General features: G+C 37.8%; 1 protein-coding gene across 5 annotated transcripts in view; it reads right to left on the reverse strand.

Moving 5' to 3' along the window:
- Window positions 1–19,880, reverse strand: part of PTPRM (protein tyrosine phosphatase, receptor type M) — a 386,144-nt gene that overhangs the window by 32,916 nt on the left and 333,348 nt on the right. For all 5 annotated transcript variants that reach the window (XM_019473357.1, XM_019473356.1, XM_019473355.1 and 2 more), the window contains one exon: window positions 1,991–2,088. In XM_019473357.1, coding sequence (XP_019328902.1) covers window positions 1,991–2,088 — 98 coding nt within the window. The remainder of the gene's footprint in view (window positions 1–1,990; window positions 2,089–19,880) is intronic.

The following is a 19,880-nucleotide window of genomic DNA, read 5'->3' on the forward strand; positions in this document are numbered from 1 at the left end:
AATCAAGGTGGCACAGAGCTTGTGTTAGGGGTTGCAGGACAGATGGTGTGTTTGTAATATGCCTCCTTGTTGCTGATGGTTCCAGCTCTGGGAGCGGGACAGAAACACCAGTGGAGGAGTGACTGCATTGTTCTGTGGCTCATACAATCTCATTTCCATTAAAAGTGCATTTCAATTTCTGCTCTCTGATCTCACCTATGTTGGCCTCCAGAGAAAGTGAGAACAAAGTCATTTCTACCACTGCCAGAACCAACAGAGCCACAGATCTGTATCCCACTAGGACTCTTGTACCCTGAAGAAATCTCCACGGTGGCACAAACTGTTGCTTGGTGCTAAGGGAATGTGCTGTGTACCTAAACGTTGTGAGTTGAGGTCCCCAACACTGGCACCAAGACTGGCGTCTCCCTGGCTGATACCTGACAGTTCACTCTAATCAATGCTTTTGAATACTGACTTTAGGAAGACAGTATGTGGTTTCATGCAGTATGCTATTTTTGTTCTTAGGCTTGTTTATCCATACCCTGAAAACATCCCTTTTTAAGTTGTGTGCTTGGATACTTATGAATGTGTATAAAGCTTTAATGAAGAGGTTTGCTGGAGAGCTTCCCACTCCTACAAATCCATCCGTTTTGAATTGATATGTGACCATCCAACTATTTCTACTTTCTTCCTCACTCAAGGGACTGAATTTTTAAAGCAGCCTCCATGATCCTTTTTTGTCTCTGCAATTAGTCGTACATGTGTTCCTGTAGCAGGTGTTAATTGCAGTCACAAATCCCATCTTTTTTATATCTAAAAATAATACTGGCACCTGATCTGTTGGCAGGCTTGGGCACACAGATATCTAAACGTTAGGATTTATATTAACAATTGACAAAGGATATAAAGAAGAATAAATTGAGATTGTAAAACCGGACTTGCTAAAAAGGAGACAAGAGCTGACACTTTGACTGACACCACATAAACAGTGCTCTCTCTCCTCATGCCAATGCCACAGGGCAGAGGGGTATCAGCCACTCCACCAGCGTGAAATTAAAAACATCTCTTAAAACCATGTGGCTCACACTAAGATATGTGCACTTGACTTCTTATTTCAACACTTCGATTTACAATAATTGCAGTTGCAATAAAAGCAGTGGGTTTTCTTCATTCCAAATGAAAGCTATATGCCCAGTTCCCAAGCAAATTTTCTTGAAAAAAACATCCCAGATGAGAACTAAGACACCAGTGCATAGACAAAGCAGTGAATTAAAAGACTCAGTTATTGATGGTTGTGAGGAACAAAGAAAATGGTTCCATTCAATACTTGTTGAAAACAAAATTAGCCATAATGACTTGAGTAGGAGGCCTACTTCAGAAGTTATCAAGCAAAGAAAGAAAAGTACACAGTATCAACCAGGTAACTCAAGATTTCCTTTACTACTCAGCTCCTGAAGAAGACCTCCTGGTCAACAGATTTAGTGTACAAATGAGTAAAGCTAATTTTTTCTGTTTTAGTCCAGAAGGCTTACAGGAAGGAAAACCCAAACAAGCCAGGTTGGTTTAGACTAATATACTATGAAGAAACTGCAATTTCATAGTTTAACTACTTTTCTCAGAAATCTGTTTCAGACTTACTCCCTCTCAGCCTCCCTTAAAAAAAAGATGACTCCATACCTTGTTCTGTAACCAGTTCCCTGGTTTCCCTTAATAGAAATGGTATGTCTGAGATACACACAAAGATAGGACACTTTCCCTCTTTGGCAGTCTTTGCAGGCTGTGCTGTACAGAATGCAGCTTCATCAGTTACTTTTTCATTGTGATAATGTTATCAAAGACAAGCATCCAAGGCATGTTTAAAAATAATTGATAATGAACCTCTTAGCAGAGGCAGTCAAAAATATTTTATGTGCTATACTCAGTATATAAGCATCTTGTTGGTCTGCTATTTAATTTCTAAAAGTAAACACCTTGGAAGTCTTTCATCTTTTTAAGTACAAAAATCACTTACCCTTCCCACTTCTACGAGATTAGTAACCATGATTATGCTGGCTGTGTTTTCATGCCATACCATTCTCCAAAAGTCATATATTGTCTCCTGCATTGGTCCTGAAACAATAAATCAAAGGAAAGGTTACTTTCTGAAAGTCTCATGATTGGAAGCTTGTCTCTGGGGAACTTTGAGAAACCGTGACTATACACATATATTCATATCACTATCATCATATTTTTCATTTAGGGTCAATTTCTTTTCTGTCATCCCACCTATCTGCATTTAAGTTATTTTTCCCCTGAAATAGTGCTCTGAAAGAAAGTTAGTTCTCCAGCATTTAGGTATTTATCTCCGTAATACCCAGAAGTGGAATTATAAAAAATGGATAACATTACTCTTTCTCTTAATAATTGGATGATAACCTAGGGAAGGTGTATTTGGAATGAAATGAGCCTCAATGGACCATATGGCCTTTCCTGGTTTCTTATTTTTCTTAGTATACACCATCCATCAAATTACCCCAGCTCCTAAATTGTACTTCCTGAAGTGAGACAGAAGTTATATTTTTTTGCTGCAGTATATCACCTTGCAAAACAGCGGGGAAAGCGGTAAAGAACCCTGGCATGCCATGGCAGCCATGTCCTCTGCAGCGCTTTCCCCAACAACCCGTGCACTTGTGCAGACAAACAGGGCTTCCTCTAGCGTCGTGCTAAAGCTGGGTACCAGCCCACAGGAAATGTTACAGAAATGTAAAATGTTGAGAACAACTATATCACTTTGTGTATCCCTGGTCCTGTCTGTTTCTAGCCTACATGTCTTACCCATGATGTTTGGTGTCCACCCCGATTTTAAACCACTGCTTTAACATCACTGAGCCATTAAGAATAAAAAAATATAAATACTATCAGCTACTATAAACTTAACATCCATACTGAATCCATTACTGAACTGCCGCACTGCAGTAAGCAATTAGTGGCTTATTTAGAGCAATGCCTTAAATCAGCTAATTGGAGGACAAATGGATAATGTATTGGCCTAAATATTCCTCTAGTGAAGAAACCAACACTCTTAAAGCATTACAAAACCATACATTGACAGATTTGGGTAGTTTGGCACCCATGTTTTGGTACTTTGAGCTCCCTTTGAAAATGAAATTTTCACTCTGAGAGTCAAGTACTTAGCGAAAAATGTAGTAATATATTATTACTATATTATCATGGCAGGGGGGTTGGACTAGGGGATCTTTGAAGGTCCCTTCCAACCCAAACCATTCTGTGATTCTATGACTTTGTGATTCTATGATATTATTGGCAAGTCAAAACCATCTCACTAGGCAAATAACATCACAGTTATGATTTAACTTACTTAGAACTCAAGTTTAAGAAAAAGGATGGTAATAGCCTAAAACTTTTGAATTTTTAGAATATATTTTTATTTTCAGCAATTTCAAAGGATAATTTTAACATCCATAATTTGCATAGACCATTTAAAGAAGTTATGTATTCTTCCCCTTACTTTCTCTGCTTTTAAAAATGCTGCATATATAGTTAGTTTCACAGGTTTCCCTATAGTCACTCAACTTGTCTTTTACTTGCTTTGGTAGTTCATATAACAGGAGAAAAAGCCATTTAAAACAAAAGGAAGCTATGACTATTAGAACACAAGAAATGTCAGAAGGTCTCAGAGTAGAAGTAACAGCAGAATCTAAAACTACAGTTTCTGAAATACCGAATTCAAGCTGATGTTGTGGCTGCAAAACTGGACACCTTTTTTTTCTTTTAATTTACAGCACAGAACAGTTGATATTTTTGCGAGATTTCATTCTGAAGTATGATAAGAGTTAAATCACTCTCCACCATATGGACATTTACAATAAGTATTTTACTTCTACATAAGTGTCTTGGATATGTAATACAGACACAGTCCAAGTGCAATTTTGAATGTCCACAGTAAAATAATTGATATACGTTATAGTGAAAGTTTAGCTTGCTTGTGTTTTAATAATGTAGGATTCAATATAGCTTTTTGGGCAAATAAAATCACAACAGCATTAGAAAGGTTTTGGGCCAACCTCTCCTCCTGGTAAAAGGAACGAAACTACTTTACTCACTGTAGGAAAAAATGCTCTCTGTATAGCTCCTTCCTTCCTCTCAAATCTCAAACAAATATTCAGCAAAATTACTATTGCTATCATCTTTGAAAGACTGCAATTAAAAATAGGATTAGGAAAAGGCAGTTTTCCACAGAGTAGTGTCCTGGAAAGAGTCTGCAAGTTCACGATACATTATTAGGATTATTTAAGCTTGATCAAGGACAAAAAATAACAACACTATTGCTTCAAGAATCCTGATTCACAACCTGGTTTAATGGAGAAAATCTAAATGGCTCCACTGCATTCTGTCACCATAGGATTATGTAATGTTTCAAGATTGTTCATCTGAATACGTCTTCAGTAAAGCTGCAAGAAAGGTGAGAAAAGATCCTCTGTCCACATAGCCCTCTTCTTTTCCCCTTGCAAGAAGCCAGAATCTTTGAGAAACTGAGGGGCAATGTAGCAAGTTTCTTTATGTATTATTTCAGTTTTCTTTCCTACAGATTCACTTGAGATACAACATGGTTGGGCCCTAGTTTGTAACAGTCATTTATTTTTGACAGCTCTGGGATAACCTGCAACAATTTATTCCTGATGGTTTTTTTTCTACAGACAGCATAATTTGTCTCGTGATTTAAAGATTCCTACATTTTAGATCCTGAAATCACAGATTACAACTGGGGAGAGAGCCTAAACACTAATTTCTTCCTAAAGATTTTGAATTTGTCATTCATTATAAAGAATTTAAAAAGATAATAAATTATGAGAAAAATAAATCTTTAGAAAAAGTAATAGCATTTTTCAGGCCAGAGAAAGACCTGAGCTCTGACAAGCCTTTCAAGCGTGATTCCAAATGTTCTTCCAGAAGAAATGTCCTATTCTGCAGTGCTGAGTACGCTCTTCTCAATCTTACTATCCAAATGATAAGACAATCATAATTCGAATGCTTAACAGGATTTCCTGCTTTCCTCAAGTATTCTCAAGTGTTTTCTTGCTTTTCCTCTCCATGTAGCCTCCAAACTTCTTTCATGTTCAGGACACTGAAAGGAAAAAATGACCCGAAAACCTACCTTAAAGTCTCAGAAAGTAATTCTTTTCTACCCCATTTTTCTTTTCTTCTTGACATTTTTCAAATTATTTTCTGACATATGAATAAATTATTACTTGTCTCCAGCCAGAATTGAAAAGCAGTAGAAGCTAGGTAGGGTTGGAGGATTTATTGTCACGAAGAACTGAACAATTTGATTCCAGAGACTCGTGGTAGGGAGAGAAAGAGTTGTTCTAAGCATCTGTAATTGTTCTAAGCATCGACTTAACAGATGTGTGCACAATAGGCAGGAAGGTTATTCTCAGCAGTTGCCCCCTTGCAGGAGGAGAAGGTCTGAAGAGAAGGTACTGTGCTGCCTAACAGTAAGCCTGCGGCGTATCCCATTAGCTACACAATATAGTAGCTGGTATCAAAGATTTCTGCTGCAAAAAAAAGAAATCAACAACATTGCAACCAGAAGATGAAAAGCAAAGGAAAACAAGAAAAAGAAATCAACCCTCCAAACCCCAAGCTAATTAAATGCGTTATTGAAAAAACTCAACAGAAATGATCGGTTGTATATATCACAACCATTAGTTGTATTACTAGTAGTTGTTAGTTGCTGCTCTGGGACTGCAAACATACTAGGAAATGGAAAATCACACAGCTTTCAAGAACGGTTTAAACTCTTAAGAAGCCGCTTCTGTACACAGAGCTTTCTAGAGCCTCTATTTCTGCTTGTAATTGTGAGACCCAGTTGTACCAACTGGTATTGCTACCGGGGTATGTAATCAATTTGAATGTGATAAACTAGCCCAGAATACAGGAAAAAGTGTTCAGATGTAGGAAAGAAAGCAAACACACAAAGAAACAAGTAAAACCTGAATCCTGAAACGTCCCCAGCACTTACTCAGATGGGACTTGTAAATCTATGGGTCATTTTTCAATTTCTAGAAAAGCAGGCAGCTTAAACAAGGAACAAATAGCTTCTAAAACCTTTTTCTAGCATAGAATGTCAAATCCCCAAGGTAATGTTTGGTCCACCTGAGACCAAACTCAATGATAGATATTAAAGCTAGAAATGTGCAGAAAACTAACAGATGCCTTTAAGCTCCAAAGGCTCCCCAAGGACAGTGAATGGGCAGTGGTAGCCATTAGCATGTGTTGAGAGAGGCAGCGGACTGACAAGATGCAAGACTTATATCTGCAGCAGTTAAATTCCATCTTGAAAAGAGTGCAATAAACCTCCTTCCAGTGAGTAGACGCGTCCCCTCCACGTGAGGAGGTGGTTATAAAATGGTCCCCTCACCTAATGGTTACTGCAGTTTCTAGTAGCAATGATAACTGTCTTCACTTTTTTCTGAAGCAAAACTTGCTGCTTGCTATTGTGACTGCCTACAACTTGAGCACTCAAGGACAACTAGCTAATACGCCTGCATAGAGGGAGCTGCATTTTAGCCCTTTACTATGTATGATCATAGTAAAGATGTTTGTACATACATCTTCACCATGTATGATCCCTTCAAAATGAACTTGAGATACAGTAAATGTTTTCTTATTAACAGATATGGCTGCGTGGCAAAAAAAGCCAAAATGCAATGATTCCCTTTGCAACTACATTGTCAAAAACCCCCAAACCCATTATGTAGCAGAAATTGTTCAAAATACACATGAAAGCGTAACACCAGAGATTAAAAAAAAAAAAAAATTACAGACTACAAGCTAATAGATTAAAAAGTTCAACAATTCTCCTTTTCCCAATGAACCTCTTAAATGGGACAGACTAGCTATTAGTAGGATAACTTACAGAGAATTTCGCAGGAGGAAGCAAAATTACAGGGTTACTAATGCTCTGCCAGTCCAGTGATCTGATAATCCATAAGTGCCTGTTATTTGCTCTTTTAACCATGCTAGAATTCGGAGGTAAGAACAAAACGCCCTTTCAGAGAAAGTTATGTAAAAAACTGCAGTTAAATGTAACTTTATAAATATCACTGACTGCAGGCAAGGGAACGTCTCTCTTAACTGAAATACATTTTTTTCCCTACTCAGTAAGGCAACGTGCCCAAGATTTTATCAACAGGAATTTGCAAGCGCATCATTATGTGATCAGGTTTTCATGAGTGTTCAGTTCTGTCAGACTCCCAGCTACCTCACAGGAACCTCATCAGTGGTCAGCAGCTCTGCAAACCTGGACATCTCTTTGCGTGACCAGGTGTAGACTAAGGAGGGTAAGATTAGGTTCCACTTTTTCATAAAGTGAAATAAAATAAAATGTCTTGATCTTTCTATCTAAAATAGGCAGCGTACTATAAAGAAAAGTGACGGATCCCAGTTGTGCTGATTTAGTCAACTAGCAAGATAAACTGCTAGTTCAGTATTTTTTTGTAATTGCATCGCCACTGTCACACAGGAATACAGCTGTATGCTGGCTCATCTCCGCCCTCCCCAAATGAGCTGGTTTCTGAACGGAAGATACTTTGAAGATCTGATCAGTTGCTGATAATCTGATTTGTCAGGAGCAATCTTTACCATACACTTGTTGAATAGGTACGGTAGCACGCATTTAACTTTCACTCACCCTTCCAGAAGTTCTTAAGGGTTTAATGCCTCCATGGAGGCCACAGAGAAGTCCAGAACAAAGCTCTGCTATAAAAGCTTAAAAAACTCAGGCAGTGATCATGCAGTCTTTCTGCAATAACTTCTCTCAAAATAGGTTTAGACATTTGTTTTCTACCATAACATATACACTTAAATTGACTTTAAAGGCTTATACAAGAGTATGTTTTCATAGGCACAGTATGTATGCTCCTACAAATACTGTGAATAATTTTTAAGTCTGAGATAAAACTGTGGTCAAGATATCGCTAAACCATACGGGCCCACCACTCACCAATAGCTATCCAAATGCATACAGATCAGTCTTTCGTATTTTAAGCTGTCAAGAAAATAGTGATGAAAAAGAATCAGGTCATATAACCTGGATGCTTCTAATGCTTTAATTAAAGTCCTCCCAAGTCTGTTCCAGAAACTAAAACAGCATCGAGGGTAAAACGTACCCCAGTGCCATGCACCTATTTACTTTTACTGAAGCCTCCTATAGGCCTATCACTGTAAGAATCAGCACACTAAAAGGCAACAGACGTTTGTACTGGCAAAACGTGGCCATAAATGCTTCAGTGTTATTTATTACTTGCTGGTTTCTAGCTGCCATACTTCAATTATTATTTGTCGCTTCTGCATATCCCAGCCCCAGACATTTTGTGCACTAAAGAATCTCAATGAAATTAAACAAAACCCCTGTAATGACCTGAAAAACCACCTTCTTGCTTTCATTTGACTTACAGTGTTGACTGTGATGGCATTTGAAATGCACTTTCTAATTTTAGCCTTACAAATATTAATTATTATGTAATCTTCAGCAAGGCTATATCTTAATTATACAGCTATGCTAGCTTTCCTGATAAAACTTTCTTGGAAATCTCTCTTGCCCTGGAAAAATACAAATAAACAAAGCTGTGGATGAACTTCCAACGAGGTTGGTTCCCTGTAAGTATGTTAAGCCAGCAGGCAGCCCAAGCAAGGAAGCCTGAAGCTATGGCTACTCTTATGCGAGGTATGGAAAAAACCTCCCCCTCTGTTTTAAACCTTATTTTAACTGATTCCTCCATGGTAGTAGATTCAGAGATGATGCAGAGAGGAGCCACTTGTTTGCAGAGGCAGTAATTAACTCATAGTCAGATAAGAAAGAACACCGTTTTGTAAGCGAGAATTCTACCAGAACTTAACTCACAAACAAATGAAAAATGTTTGGTTTCTCTTAACACCAGGCTTCAGAATATATCGTGCATATCAAATACATGCAGAATCTATACCTGAGTTGTAGCCAGTCCACCATTTCTTTTTTTGGCCTTTTGCAACAATACCACCTTACAATGCAAAGAAAAGAAAACAGTATGCAGCAACACTATTCTACAGTAAGTCACCTCAGCTACACTCAAGTGGGTTAATCAGGACTGAGCTATGAATTTAAAATGTGTTTTTCATTCTTTCCTCACCTTAGATGGATTGTCAATAAGAAACAGATCTGACTGAATCTTGTTAGCTTGACATTTCAGGAAAATGCTGTTTATAAAGCAAGCTGAAATGCTTTACTGGGACAAATCTTGCCCAGTGCAGCTACTGGCAACATAGAGGCTTTCTACTGTATCCTTTGCTCAGGAAGAACACAGCCTTTTCTCATTATCAGCCAAGGGACAGCACAGTGAATAGTAATTGGCTGATTTTCAAGCACAAACTAAATCCTACCTGCTTTGAGCTAGCCAGTCAGCAAGCCCTGCTGCCTGCACATTACTGTATGTGAAAATTGGCTTTCACAAAATGAAATTTTCAAAGTGCTTTCAAGTCCCATTAGCTTTCAATGAGGCTTAGATTACTAAGTGACTGAGGTGCATGTAGAAATTTTATCCACAGCTCCCATGAGACTGACCGGTGCTTTGGCTGGCTTGCTATACCACCTCCTCCTATGTTTAGAGGAGTCAGCACTAGACCTTTCATAGGATGAAGGAAAGGAGGAGATTGACCTGTAAATTCTCGATCTCTTTCCAAATGTAAAAAGAACATAAAAACATTTGGCCTGTAACATGCCGTTTACAATGTACAGTAGTGATAAGCCACAGTCCTATTGTTTTATGAAATAGATGCAAGTGTCTTACAGCTAGCTAAAATAAAAACAACCCTCCATTCTAAATTCCCAGTTTAATATAGAGATGCTTAAAAAATATATCCTCCGAGTAATGACAAAACTGATTATTCCAGATAATTTTTTTCTTTAAAATTGCTCATTTCACAAAACTAGATCATCAGTTTGAAAATACACATTTTATAAATGTGTGTGTATATACATACACATCAATATTGGCTAGAGCTGGATCATTTCTCTTGTTGGCATTTTCTCTGATCCTACTCTGCAGTGATTCTGCGGGTAGTCAGAAAGTTTTATGGGGATATGGTATTTATTCTCTGGAGTATCATACGGCATTTTCTTTTCTTTATTGATACGGATCAAACTAGGCTGGAACAGTACACGTCTCTATGCATTATTTTGTCTGCATTATGGTACCATCTAGAAACCCCAGTCCGGAACTGGAGCGCTCCACTGTAGCAGGAACTGCATTACATATTAAATGCCCATGAATACACAAAAGGTGTTCATGCCCCTCACAGTCACAATCCAAACATACCTTGAGAGACAAGAGGAAGCAAGGTAGGGTTCAAATGAACTGAACAGGCTTGGTATAATATACAGCAGCCACAATATGCCGGCTCCCTAGCCATTTCTGAATAATCTTACCTGTCCCTGCTCCACATGAGTATTTCCACCACGTTCAGAAACAAGCCATTGCTGCACTTAAATATATTTTTAAGCCTGAGACCAGACTTTATTTGAGCACTCTTGGCAGGTGCTATTTAAGACATTTTTATAACACTACAGCTAATGCTACCAGCTAACTTTCCATCTAATAAAGTGTTACACACTTATTGATTGACATTTCTCCACGGCTAAATTTCCAATACTAGCTCAGTTTGTTCTGTATCAACAAAATAAAATGAAAATGTCATATGATTTCCCAAAGAATAAACAGCACATTCCCATAACACCTTTTGACTACTCACAGAAGTACTGCAGACTGGGAACAGAGGAACTGGCAGCAACAGAAATGGTCCAGATGTATGCAGTTAGCCTGAGATGAGGCAAAGCCGAATGCAGTAAAAACTGTGTACATAGTACTACTGACCACCTATGTACCATTACACCATTCAAGAAAGCTGCTTTTTCTGATCTTAACTGCAGGAAATTAAAAAAAACCAACAAAACAATGTAGTTGTAGTTTCATGTAGTTCATCCAGTATAACTGAAGGACTCTTTCTTTCATATAATTTGTTTGCCACACAGTGGGGATGTTAAATGGTCTGTTCCTCTCATTAACATTTTCTCAGACTGGATAAATCCAGTATCTTCCAAATTTTGCATTACATGTAGCGCTCCTGGGGGTTAGGGATCCCCTAGTGAGGGTTATGTGGGATACCTGAACAAGGCCAGAGTCTTGAATCTACCTTGCACAGCTTTTAAGAGAGCACTGCTAGGCAATGGCTTGCAGGCAGTGTGTTTCAGTTTTTTCTGCTATGAAACAGGAATACTTTGAATAACTATAATTGTAACTAGAGGCCTTGATATATTTTCCAGTGGAGTGTACTGGCTACAGAGAAACAGAGCTGGTCTCACTCGCACATGGACTCTCTTTCTCTCTATGCCCTACAGACATTCAATTTTTTAATTACAGTCAAGCATGTTGGGAGAACGATAGGAGATTCGTGTGGGAAACTGAGATACAGGTCCAAATTGATCCAGATCAAATAGCAACATGAGGTATCGGCTCTCCATCTGAGGTCACAGCTCTGACTGAACGCTTATTGCAGGAGCCCACAGTTTGAACCTGAACTGTCTTTGTGAAAGCAGTCCAACAGAAAGTTTCAGTTTAGCTGAATCAATGACTTCCAGTAAGAAAGCTTGTTTTAGTTTCTAATTTGTGCGTTCTTCTCAATAAGGGTGATTTGCATCATGGAAATAGGAGTATCTGTTAATCACTCATTCTAAATAGCCCATCTGAGCTTGGGAAGACTAACAAATATGGAATTTATTTTGTAAAAAACATGCTGCCTGTAACATTTCCAACTCAAAAATCTTAGGTAATTGACTTGTTGGACTAGGTTCTTCATATCAACTTGTAATGCAGAATCAATTGGATGAGAAGTTTAAGATCATTGTATCCCCTTCAGTAGAAGGTTCCTTAGGGAATGGACAAAAGAACCTAATTAGTCTTTCCCATTTCTAGTTTCTATTTTCACGTTGAGTCAATCATAAGCACCAGGATGGAATAAAATCATCACTATTCTCTAGCTCAAAAATATGAGTTCATTTTGGCTACTTGTTTCTTTTATTTTTCCCCAAGGACCTTATTGTGAAGGGATGTTGCTCGTGCTTGTGAGTAAGATATTCAGATGCTGTGTTTTTTAAACTTGTGCTGGGAGTTTAAGTGCATTAACATGAACACTTTACCCAACTGAAAAAACAAGATAATTTAGTCCACATTAAAGCATAAGTAAAAATGCTAGCAAAACCAAATTTGTCATAATTTATTATCCTGATAGGTATCTCATGAGTGAGATATATCACTCACAATATATTTTTCCATTTAAGGCTGGAGAATTTTGGTACATTCATTTCTTCCTCAGTCATAGAAATAGTCAGAATCAAACAAATATTAGTCAGATCAAGACTCGATGATCTTAGAGGTCTTTTCCAACCTTAATGATTCTATGATTCTATAAGATACATGTGAAAGTCAATAACAAATAAATGTGTATTAGATATTTTTCCTTTTAACTTCAAGTTAATTGTGGTAAAAATCAAATCTGCATAACAACAAATTCTCTCAGTTTCCAACCTATGATTCTATGATTCTATAAGATACATGTGAAAGTCAATAACAAATAAATGTGTATTAGATATTTTTCCTTTTAACTTCAAGTTAATTGTGGTAAAAATCAAATCTGCATAACAACAAATTCTCTCAGCACTATTATTTATTGTTATTTTTGGAAGCACATCGGTTATTTTCACCACTTCAAGTAGTAAAGGGCAACACTTTTAATTCTATTTTTTATGACATTTTATGGGAGACTGCAGTATTTGATGTACACTGTAAACAAGGAAAGCCATTCTAACATGCGGAGTGTATTTGTGCTTAGTACAGACACAGTAACATGAGCATGCTTGCAACAGAATTATAGTTAGCAGCAGCAGAGGGAATCTCCACAAAGTCTACATCTGAATATGCAACTGCACGGAAGAATACAGATGGATAGGGAAGGAAATTAATCCAATAAGCCTGTATCTTTTTTTTTTCAAAGGCAGTGCTTCAAAATCACCCAGACTGTCATGTGCATTGGTGGCCATATCAATATAGAGATTTCAGTTGCCACCAAAGGATATAGAATAGAGAAAACGCGACAGGTTTCAAAGATTCGGATATGGTGACAAGACAAAAAAAAGCTGCCTTATTTGTTTCTTGATACATTTGTTTCTGAAATACATTCTGTTTGTAAATTTGCTACACTTTTTTTCAGCAAATGAGAAGACGAAAAGCCTTTTTACACCTGCTGCCAAGCCTCCTCCAGGCTGCTGAAGACCGGCTGGAAAATAAACTTCACAGAAAAAAAGATGCTTTGACTACGTGATTTTCTTGACAAACTGCATTTCTCTGCTCCTTCTTCTGCTTTAGCATTAGGCTTCACTGATTGACAGGCATGTTAACAGTACTCCGTCAAGAGTGCCAGGTACCTTCCCCATCAAGTCCAATTTATAGCTGGTTCTTTATCACGGATGGAAACCCTATCATCAAACATCAGCTTTTCATAATTCGCATCCCCCCAAAATACAGACATGTGAGGTACATTTGTAAGGCTGATGTTGTATACGTCTTCCTTGGACAAGAACTGGATTCTAGTGCATATCTAGGTAATTAGGAGTCTGAGAAGCAAATACACTAATACGTGGCCACCTCCATAATGTTCTTTTCTGAAAGTGTGTTTGGTTCACAAGGACAGTTTGCTCAGCTCTTGAGTTTCAGGAAGATCATAACTTCCTTGTTTGCAGGACATATTTTATACTCACATTTTTTAAAAGAGGACAAATATATTACTTTTCACACAATCTTCTATTTTCTACAATACAACCTTGAAACATTTCCTTTTGCCTCATTCACCTCTTTGTCTATTTAATTACTGTAGTCTCTCATTTCTCATACTTCTTAGTTCTGATATGCAAAAGTCTGTTGTAGCTATTCTAGACTGACTTCACAACAGAGAAATCAAACCAATATCTTGTCTTTGAGACACAGATCTATATATGCTCTGAAGACCTTTATGTCTGATTTCCTGCTGCTCCATCTTTGCAGGGGAGAGGATAGAAGGATTGCTTTTTCTTCCTCTGTGGCTTTGACAACGGACTACAGAAAAATCATCCGTTTCTCAAACTGTTGTTTCACAAGCCACATTAACAAGCGAGTGAAAGAACAGCCTGCAGGAGCTGTGGAGCCTGCAGGTGATGTGGGAATTTATATTAGAAAATAAATATTAAATAATTATTCAGAATAATTTCTAGAGCTTGTTTGTACTTTCAAAGAATTTCCAAAGGTTTATGAAAGGCAGGCATGTATTTTATGCAAAACGTAGGCACACATATGTGAAGAACAATGTAAGTGGCTCTACCTAGTAATGGATCTATCAGCAGTTTTCCAACAATGCTCCTGTCTCACTTGGTCTACACACAAAGATTCAGAGAAGTGACACACTGCAACAGAGCCTAAGCCAACTTTGTATCTATTAGAAAACTATGCTAGCTCTGCATTTACAGCCTTCTACGCTGAAGGGAAAGCAACAGGGGCATCTCATCCCCTGTATAGCCAAAACTACCACACAGCTGATTAAGACAAAGACAGAAAAATATAGGAATCATGAAAATGGTGAAAGATAACTGTTCTAAGACAGTTATCACTAAAATCTCCTACTATAAACAAAGAGGCAGAGAGAAACTCTGGTATTCTCACGTACCATAACGTGGCAACTGTTGAAAAGCGTTGACTTTGATAGTTACCAGGTTTTACCACACACTCTCTCTTTTTGCCCTCAACACTAGTAAAAGTACCACCTTATAAAAGATGCTCAAATGTTGTAATTGTTACCATCAGCCTTTGGTGGGAAATGGTAATAAGAGAGCTCTGGTGAATTTGCCATATGGCTTCACAATATAACCTGGAGACATCACTTCCATATGTAAAGGGTCTATTACTTCTGTATGCCTTTGGGTGTGGGGAAAAAAGTACCTTCTTTGCCATTTGTCATCACTATTGCAAAACAGGTGAAGGACATGTTTCAGAAAGCCTCGCCTATTCAACATAGTGCTTAAGAATGGGTTTATCTCCTTCACTGAAGACAGATGGCTTCCACCACCTTTTTCACGTTTTGATGATTAAGAAGTAAAGAACAGCATCAAACACAGTTGAATCTTCAAGATTAATACAGGTGTACGGAATTCAATCACTTCATGTATATATATATATCAGGAAATCAGCCTGACTACCCTACATCCTTCAAAAATGACAGCCTGTATAAAGCTGAAAAACTGTGTAGAACTATCTTGCTTTGTTGTTTTTCAATTCTTCCTGAAGTAATTTCAAATGTTAATTTTCATCTAGAGGCTAAAACCATGGCAGCAAAAGTTTCTTTGTAAAGAGAAGTGTGGAGCTTCCATGCTGCTGTAGTTCTGACAACTTTTTGCAACATAAAAACAAAAAACATGCCAAGGAAGTTAAAAGTATTGTTATTCAAAGCAGTATTTCTGCTTCAGATGCCTGAAAGGGAACTTTCAGTTTGAAAGAAAATGTATTTTTGTTTCTGAAAACCCTTATTAAAATGTTCACACAACATATACAGTCGTGTGTGGAAGACATACATATTTTGTAGAAAAGAGAAGGAATATGAAAGGGGTTATTACAGCAGCAAGTTTATGCTGCTGTAGTGAAGACTATAAACCTTTCCGTTGTAAATATTTATTTTCAGAAGTTTGTAACTCATACCTAAAAAACTCCTCCTGACTGAAACTTGACCTGACGTCTGTCTCCAGAACCAGCAATACACAAAATGAAACAGTTTAGCATCTGCTTTACAATTGGATACAGACATAAAAAGAGGTTGAAAGGCTACCCTGGGCTATTATATCTAAAGCCGCTTTATTTTCAAGAGTAACTTTTTACAGTCATTAAGATATGCTCTGAAGTACTTCCACAAAACATCTTAGATCTGGTTCCTCTGCATGCTGCAGCAAGCAGAGACAATCTCAACCGTGAGGAGTATTCAAAAGTCTGAGATGCACAAATGAATGTACTTCATATATAAAGACATACAGCTTGCATGTGAGTATCTGCTGTTTCACACATGATTGATCTGCTCCAGCCCTGGTGGAAACGGCAATGAGCGATGCTGTAGAACTGTATTAACATTCGTTTGTCACTCATAATTTACAGTTGCTGGTGCAGTGGTGGAGGAAGCATTACAAAACCTTTGATAGAGACTTGCTAAAAGAAGCTAAGTCATAGCTCAGTTAACTACATGAACTTCAGGGGTCACAGAACAAGTAAATACAAAAAGGATTAGTTTCTCCTGCTTAGTAGTCAGGGTGAGACATGCAAGGTCAACAATAGTCATCCAATAGTAAGAGCATCCAGCAGTGTGTGTGAGAATAAGTACCGCACAGATATTCAACCTAATGCTCTCACTAAAGGACCTGGTTAAAATTCACTGATTATCTAACTCCTGGAAAAGAAACCCTAGCTGCCAGTAAATTGAACAGATCATACAAGAGCTCGATATTCTGCTATAAAAAATTTTTAAAGAATTATATCCATGGGAACAAGGGGTATATAAAACAAAATAGCAAATTTTAAATTGCACCAGCTTGCTGGTTCTGCATGACCCAATATGCCAGCTTGTGATGAGGGATTCTTTTTAATCACAGTGACTCAGGTGCAGGTCCCATCTGTTGATGCCAATTACAGCAGATCACCAAAAGTCTTTATTAGCTATAAATTCAGTCTACCACTCACATTATACTTATCACATAAAGGAAAATGGATGTTAATTTTATAATTGAAATTGCACACTCTGAATGTATTACTCTTAAAATGGAAGTAAAATCTTTTTTGATTATTAGTTGAGAAAGCCTCCATTAGGTAAGTCTTTTTAAAAATGTTTCTCCCTCTAATTCAAATCATCAGCAGGATGCTATGAATGCCAAGGTGGAAAGATATCAGTCTCTATGTCAAACTCCGGTTGGTATGGAAGACAGTAACACTTTAATAAACAGGTGATTATGCAACTCCCAGCTCTGTTAAAAGCAGATTGGTAGTCTATTACAAACTGATTAAATTTGCCACTTTTTCACTTCAAACAATTGTATTTGCTCATTAACACTTGATACGTTGCATGCAGCTTAAGAAGAACATAGGAAAATTAAATATCAATCATTCTAACTCCTCAGAGATTTAAAACTGACTCATGTAATCATATTTTCCTTCAAAGAACAATAGGCATGTGCACCTGTGAAAGCTGCAGTGGAGAAGAAAAGGGAGAATGGGAAAAGTTATTTAAAGACTGATGTAAGTAGACATCAAGGGAATTAAACATGCAGCTTAACTGTTACGCTGTATTGATGTGTTTATACATATCTATATGAAAGCGTGTTCTAAAACAGAGCATGAACATCATTGGCTATACTGCAAGCCGTGGCTCATGACAGGCTTACTAGTACGGAAGACATACAGAGGCATAGTCTGTTTGACATGTGAAACGAATGCCTTTCCTTTCATAGTTAATATACAGCCTTAAAGGAGTTTTAGAGATTATTCCCAGTTACCTTATCACCTTTGCAAAAGACAGAGACTGCATCTTACTGGAAGTGTTACTGTTGTGCAAAGGCTTTGTCAGGAAGCTGGGATACTGGAGAATAACACTAGCTGGCCTTCACAGCTGCATCTATCAGGACATTGCAGAGAACTATAAAAACCAGATGAGTATTTTTAACCCTATTCTGCAGATGGGAAAGCTGAGACAAAGGAAGGAGAAGAAACTTTCTCATGATTTTTCATCAGGCCAGGGACAGAGCAAATACATAAACCTCTTCATTCCTCCAAAATGGAGATACAAATCTGCTTCCCAACTGGACTTAAAAAAATAAGATGTTAAAGATGTAATCCACCAAAAAACTCACAGCCAGATTATTTTGAATTTTCTGTAAGTTGTATGCCCATTTTAAAATGAATTTTATATTCTTCAGTGAGGCAGTTTCTCACTCATTGCACTGTGGGAGGGAGTAGGCATCCCTGCGTGCACTTAGCTACACAGAAGAAACCGAGGGGATCTGACCCAAAGAATGACAGCTGAAACAGTCATCTATCCTTTACATCTTGGAAGAAAACTTGTTTCTATTCCTCTTATTCTCCTTCTTGACTAGGTACTTCTTGACACCATATCAGGAAAAAAGTGTGGCAGAGAAACTGTTGGGACTTGATGGCGGATCTGGTACATAGACTTTCAGTACATTATTCATACATTATTACATACTTGGCTTTAAGAGCTGAAAGTACAAAACCCTCAAGCTTGGTATTTGCTATTCAAGTATTATGACGAGTGATAAAGCCGCATTTAAACTTGCTTCAGATAGGGATCTCATATGTCTATCAGAAAGCTGTCAGGGAGATCTTCTGGTGAACCTCCTGATGAAAACAACTGTATTAGAAACTGCAAGTAAAACGCCAACTGTGTATCTTTTTATTTTAGTATTCAATTAAAGGTGAAAAACAACAGCATCGTTAGCTAAAGGTTAAATGGAACAATCCATTTCTTCTTAGAAGAGGAGGGTGTAAAATCCCAAAGGGAATTAAGCAAATGCTGCATTTTTGTCCTAGTTTTCCTGTCTGGCTCATCTGCAGAAAGACTGTGGACTGAGGAATGTGGTGGGTGGGTAGCAGAAGTGGAAGCAGCAGCACATTTAAATCGCTCATGTTCTAAGATCACAAATTGTAATTCTGGCCTAGAAGTGTAACATTGCCAGTAGTGAGGCGGTTCTAGAAATAAGATCTGCGTCCTGCCCCACTGTCATCTGACACGAAGTAGCACCTCATTTGGGACTGTCGAGAGCTGAAGTACAGAAAGGCAGAGATACGAAGCCTCCCACTGGTAGAAGTGGGGACTGGAGGCTGCAGACTGGGTTACTTAGGGGACGACTGAAGTCAGTCAGAGCTCTTATTTGACATGGCCAACATTTTCTCTGCTTTGATGAAAAGTCATTAAAAAGTATATATGACCTCTAAATCCAACACATGGTAAGATTATTCTGAGTATATTATACTCAGTACTCCAGCTGGCTCTCTTAAATGTTGGGCATGTGTTGAAATAACGTACGTGGGTGTAGCTCAACTTCTTCAGATCCACAGGCAAACGCAGGAAGCTCTGTCACAGAATACATATTACAGAGAAGATTCCCTCCAAGCAGTGGAAGAGCAATCAAATTTTCGCATGCATGCTACCCAAGCATAGGCAGGAGATTGGCATATTGTTCAATATTATGATTAAGCAGTCACAGAAGTCTCATCTTTCCCACCTGTTCCAGCTCTGAACTTGACCAAAAAATAAGTAAGAACTGCATCAGAATGGGCAAATTATGTTATTGAAGACAAGTACAAATTGAAAACTAATTTGCGTGTTGACAAAGGAATAGGTTCTTGTTCACAAGGAAGCTTTTAAACGATGGCCTGTAAAATTGTCTCTCTAGATCCCTTTGAAGAATCCCCCTGCAAGCGTAACATGTCTTTGGGTCTTCTACTAAAACTTGCTAACTGAAGTGTTTTGTATTTTAAGGACCTGAAGCCTAGTTATCATTGAACAATTAAGAGAACATACATTTTCATGACACCGTAGTCTCTCTGAAAAGTTGACTGAATGTTTCTTACCATGACTTATTTCTTTTTTCGTGAGTAACAACATTTCTGCCAAAAAGGCTGTATTTTGCTTTTCTACTCAAAACCTATTTGAACACAAAGGTAAAGAACTGCTTACTTGACATACCTGAAAATTAGATAATAATTCAGTTTGCTTGCTTCTACCTAAGT

Source organism: Aptenodytes forsteri, unplaced genomic scaffold (genome assembly GCF_000699145.1).
Source record: "Aptenodytes forsteri isolate BGI_AS27 unplaced genomic scaffold, ASM69914v1 Scaffold229, whole genome shotgun sequence".
Taxonomy (NCBI): Eukaryota; Metazoa; Chordata; class Aves; order Sphenisciformes; family Spheniscidae; genus Aptenodytes; species Aptenodytes forsteri.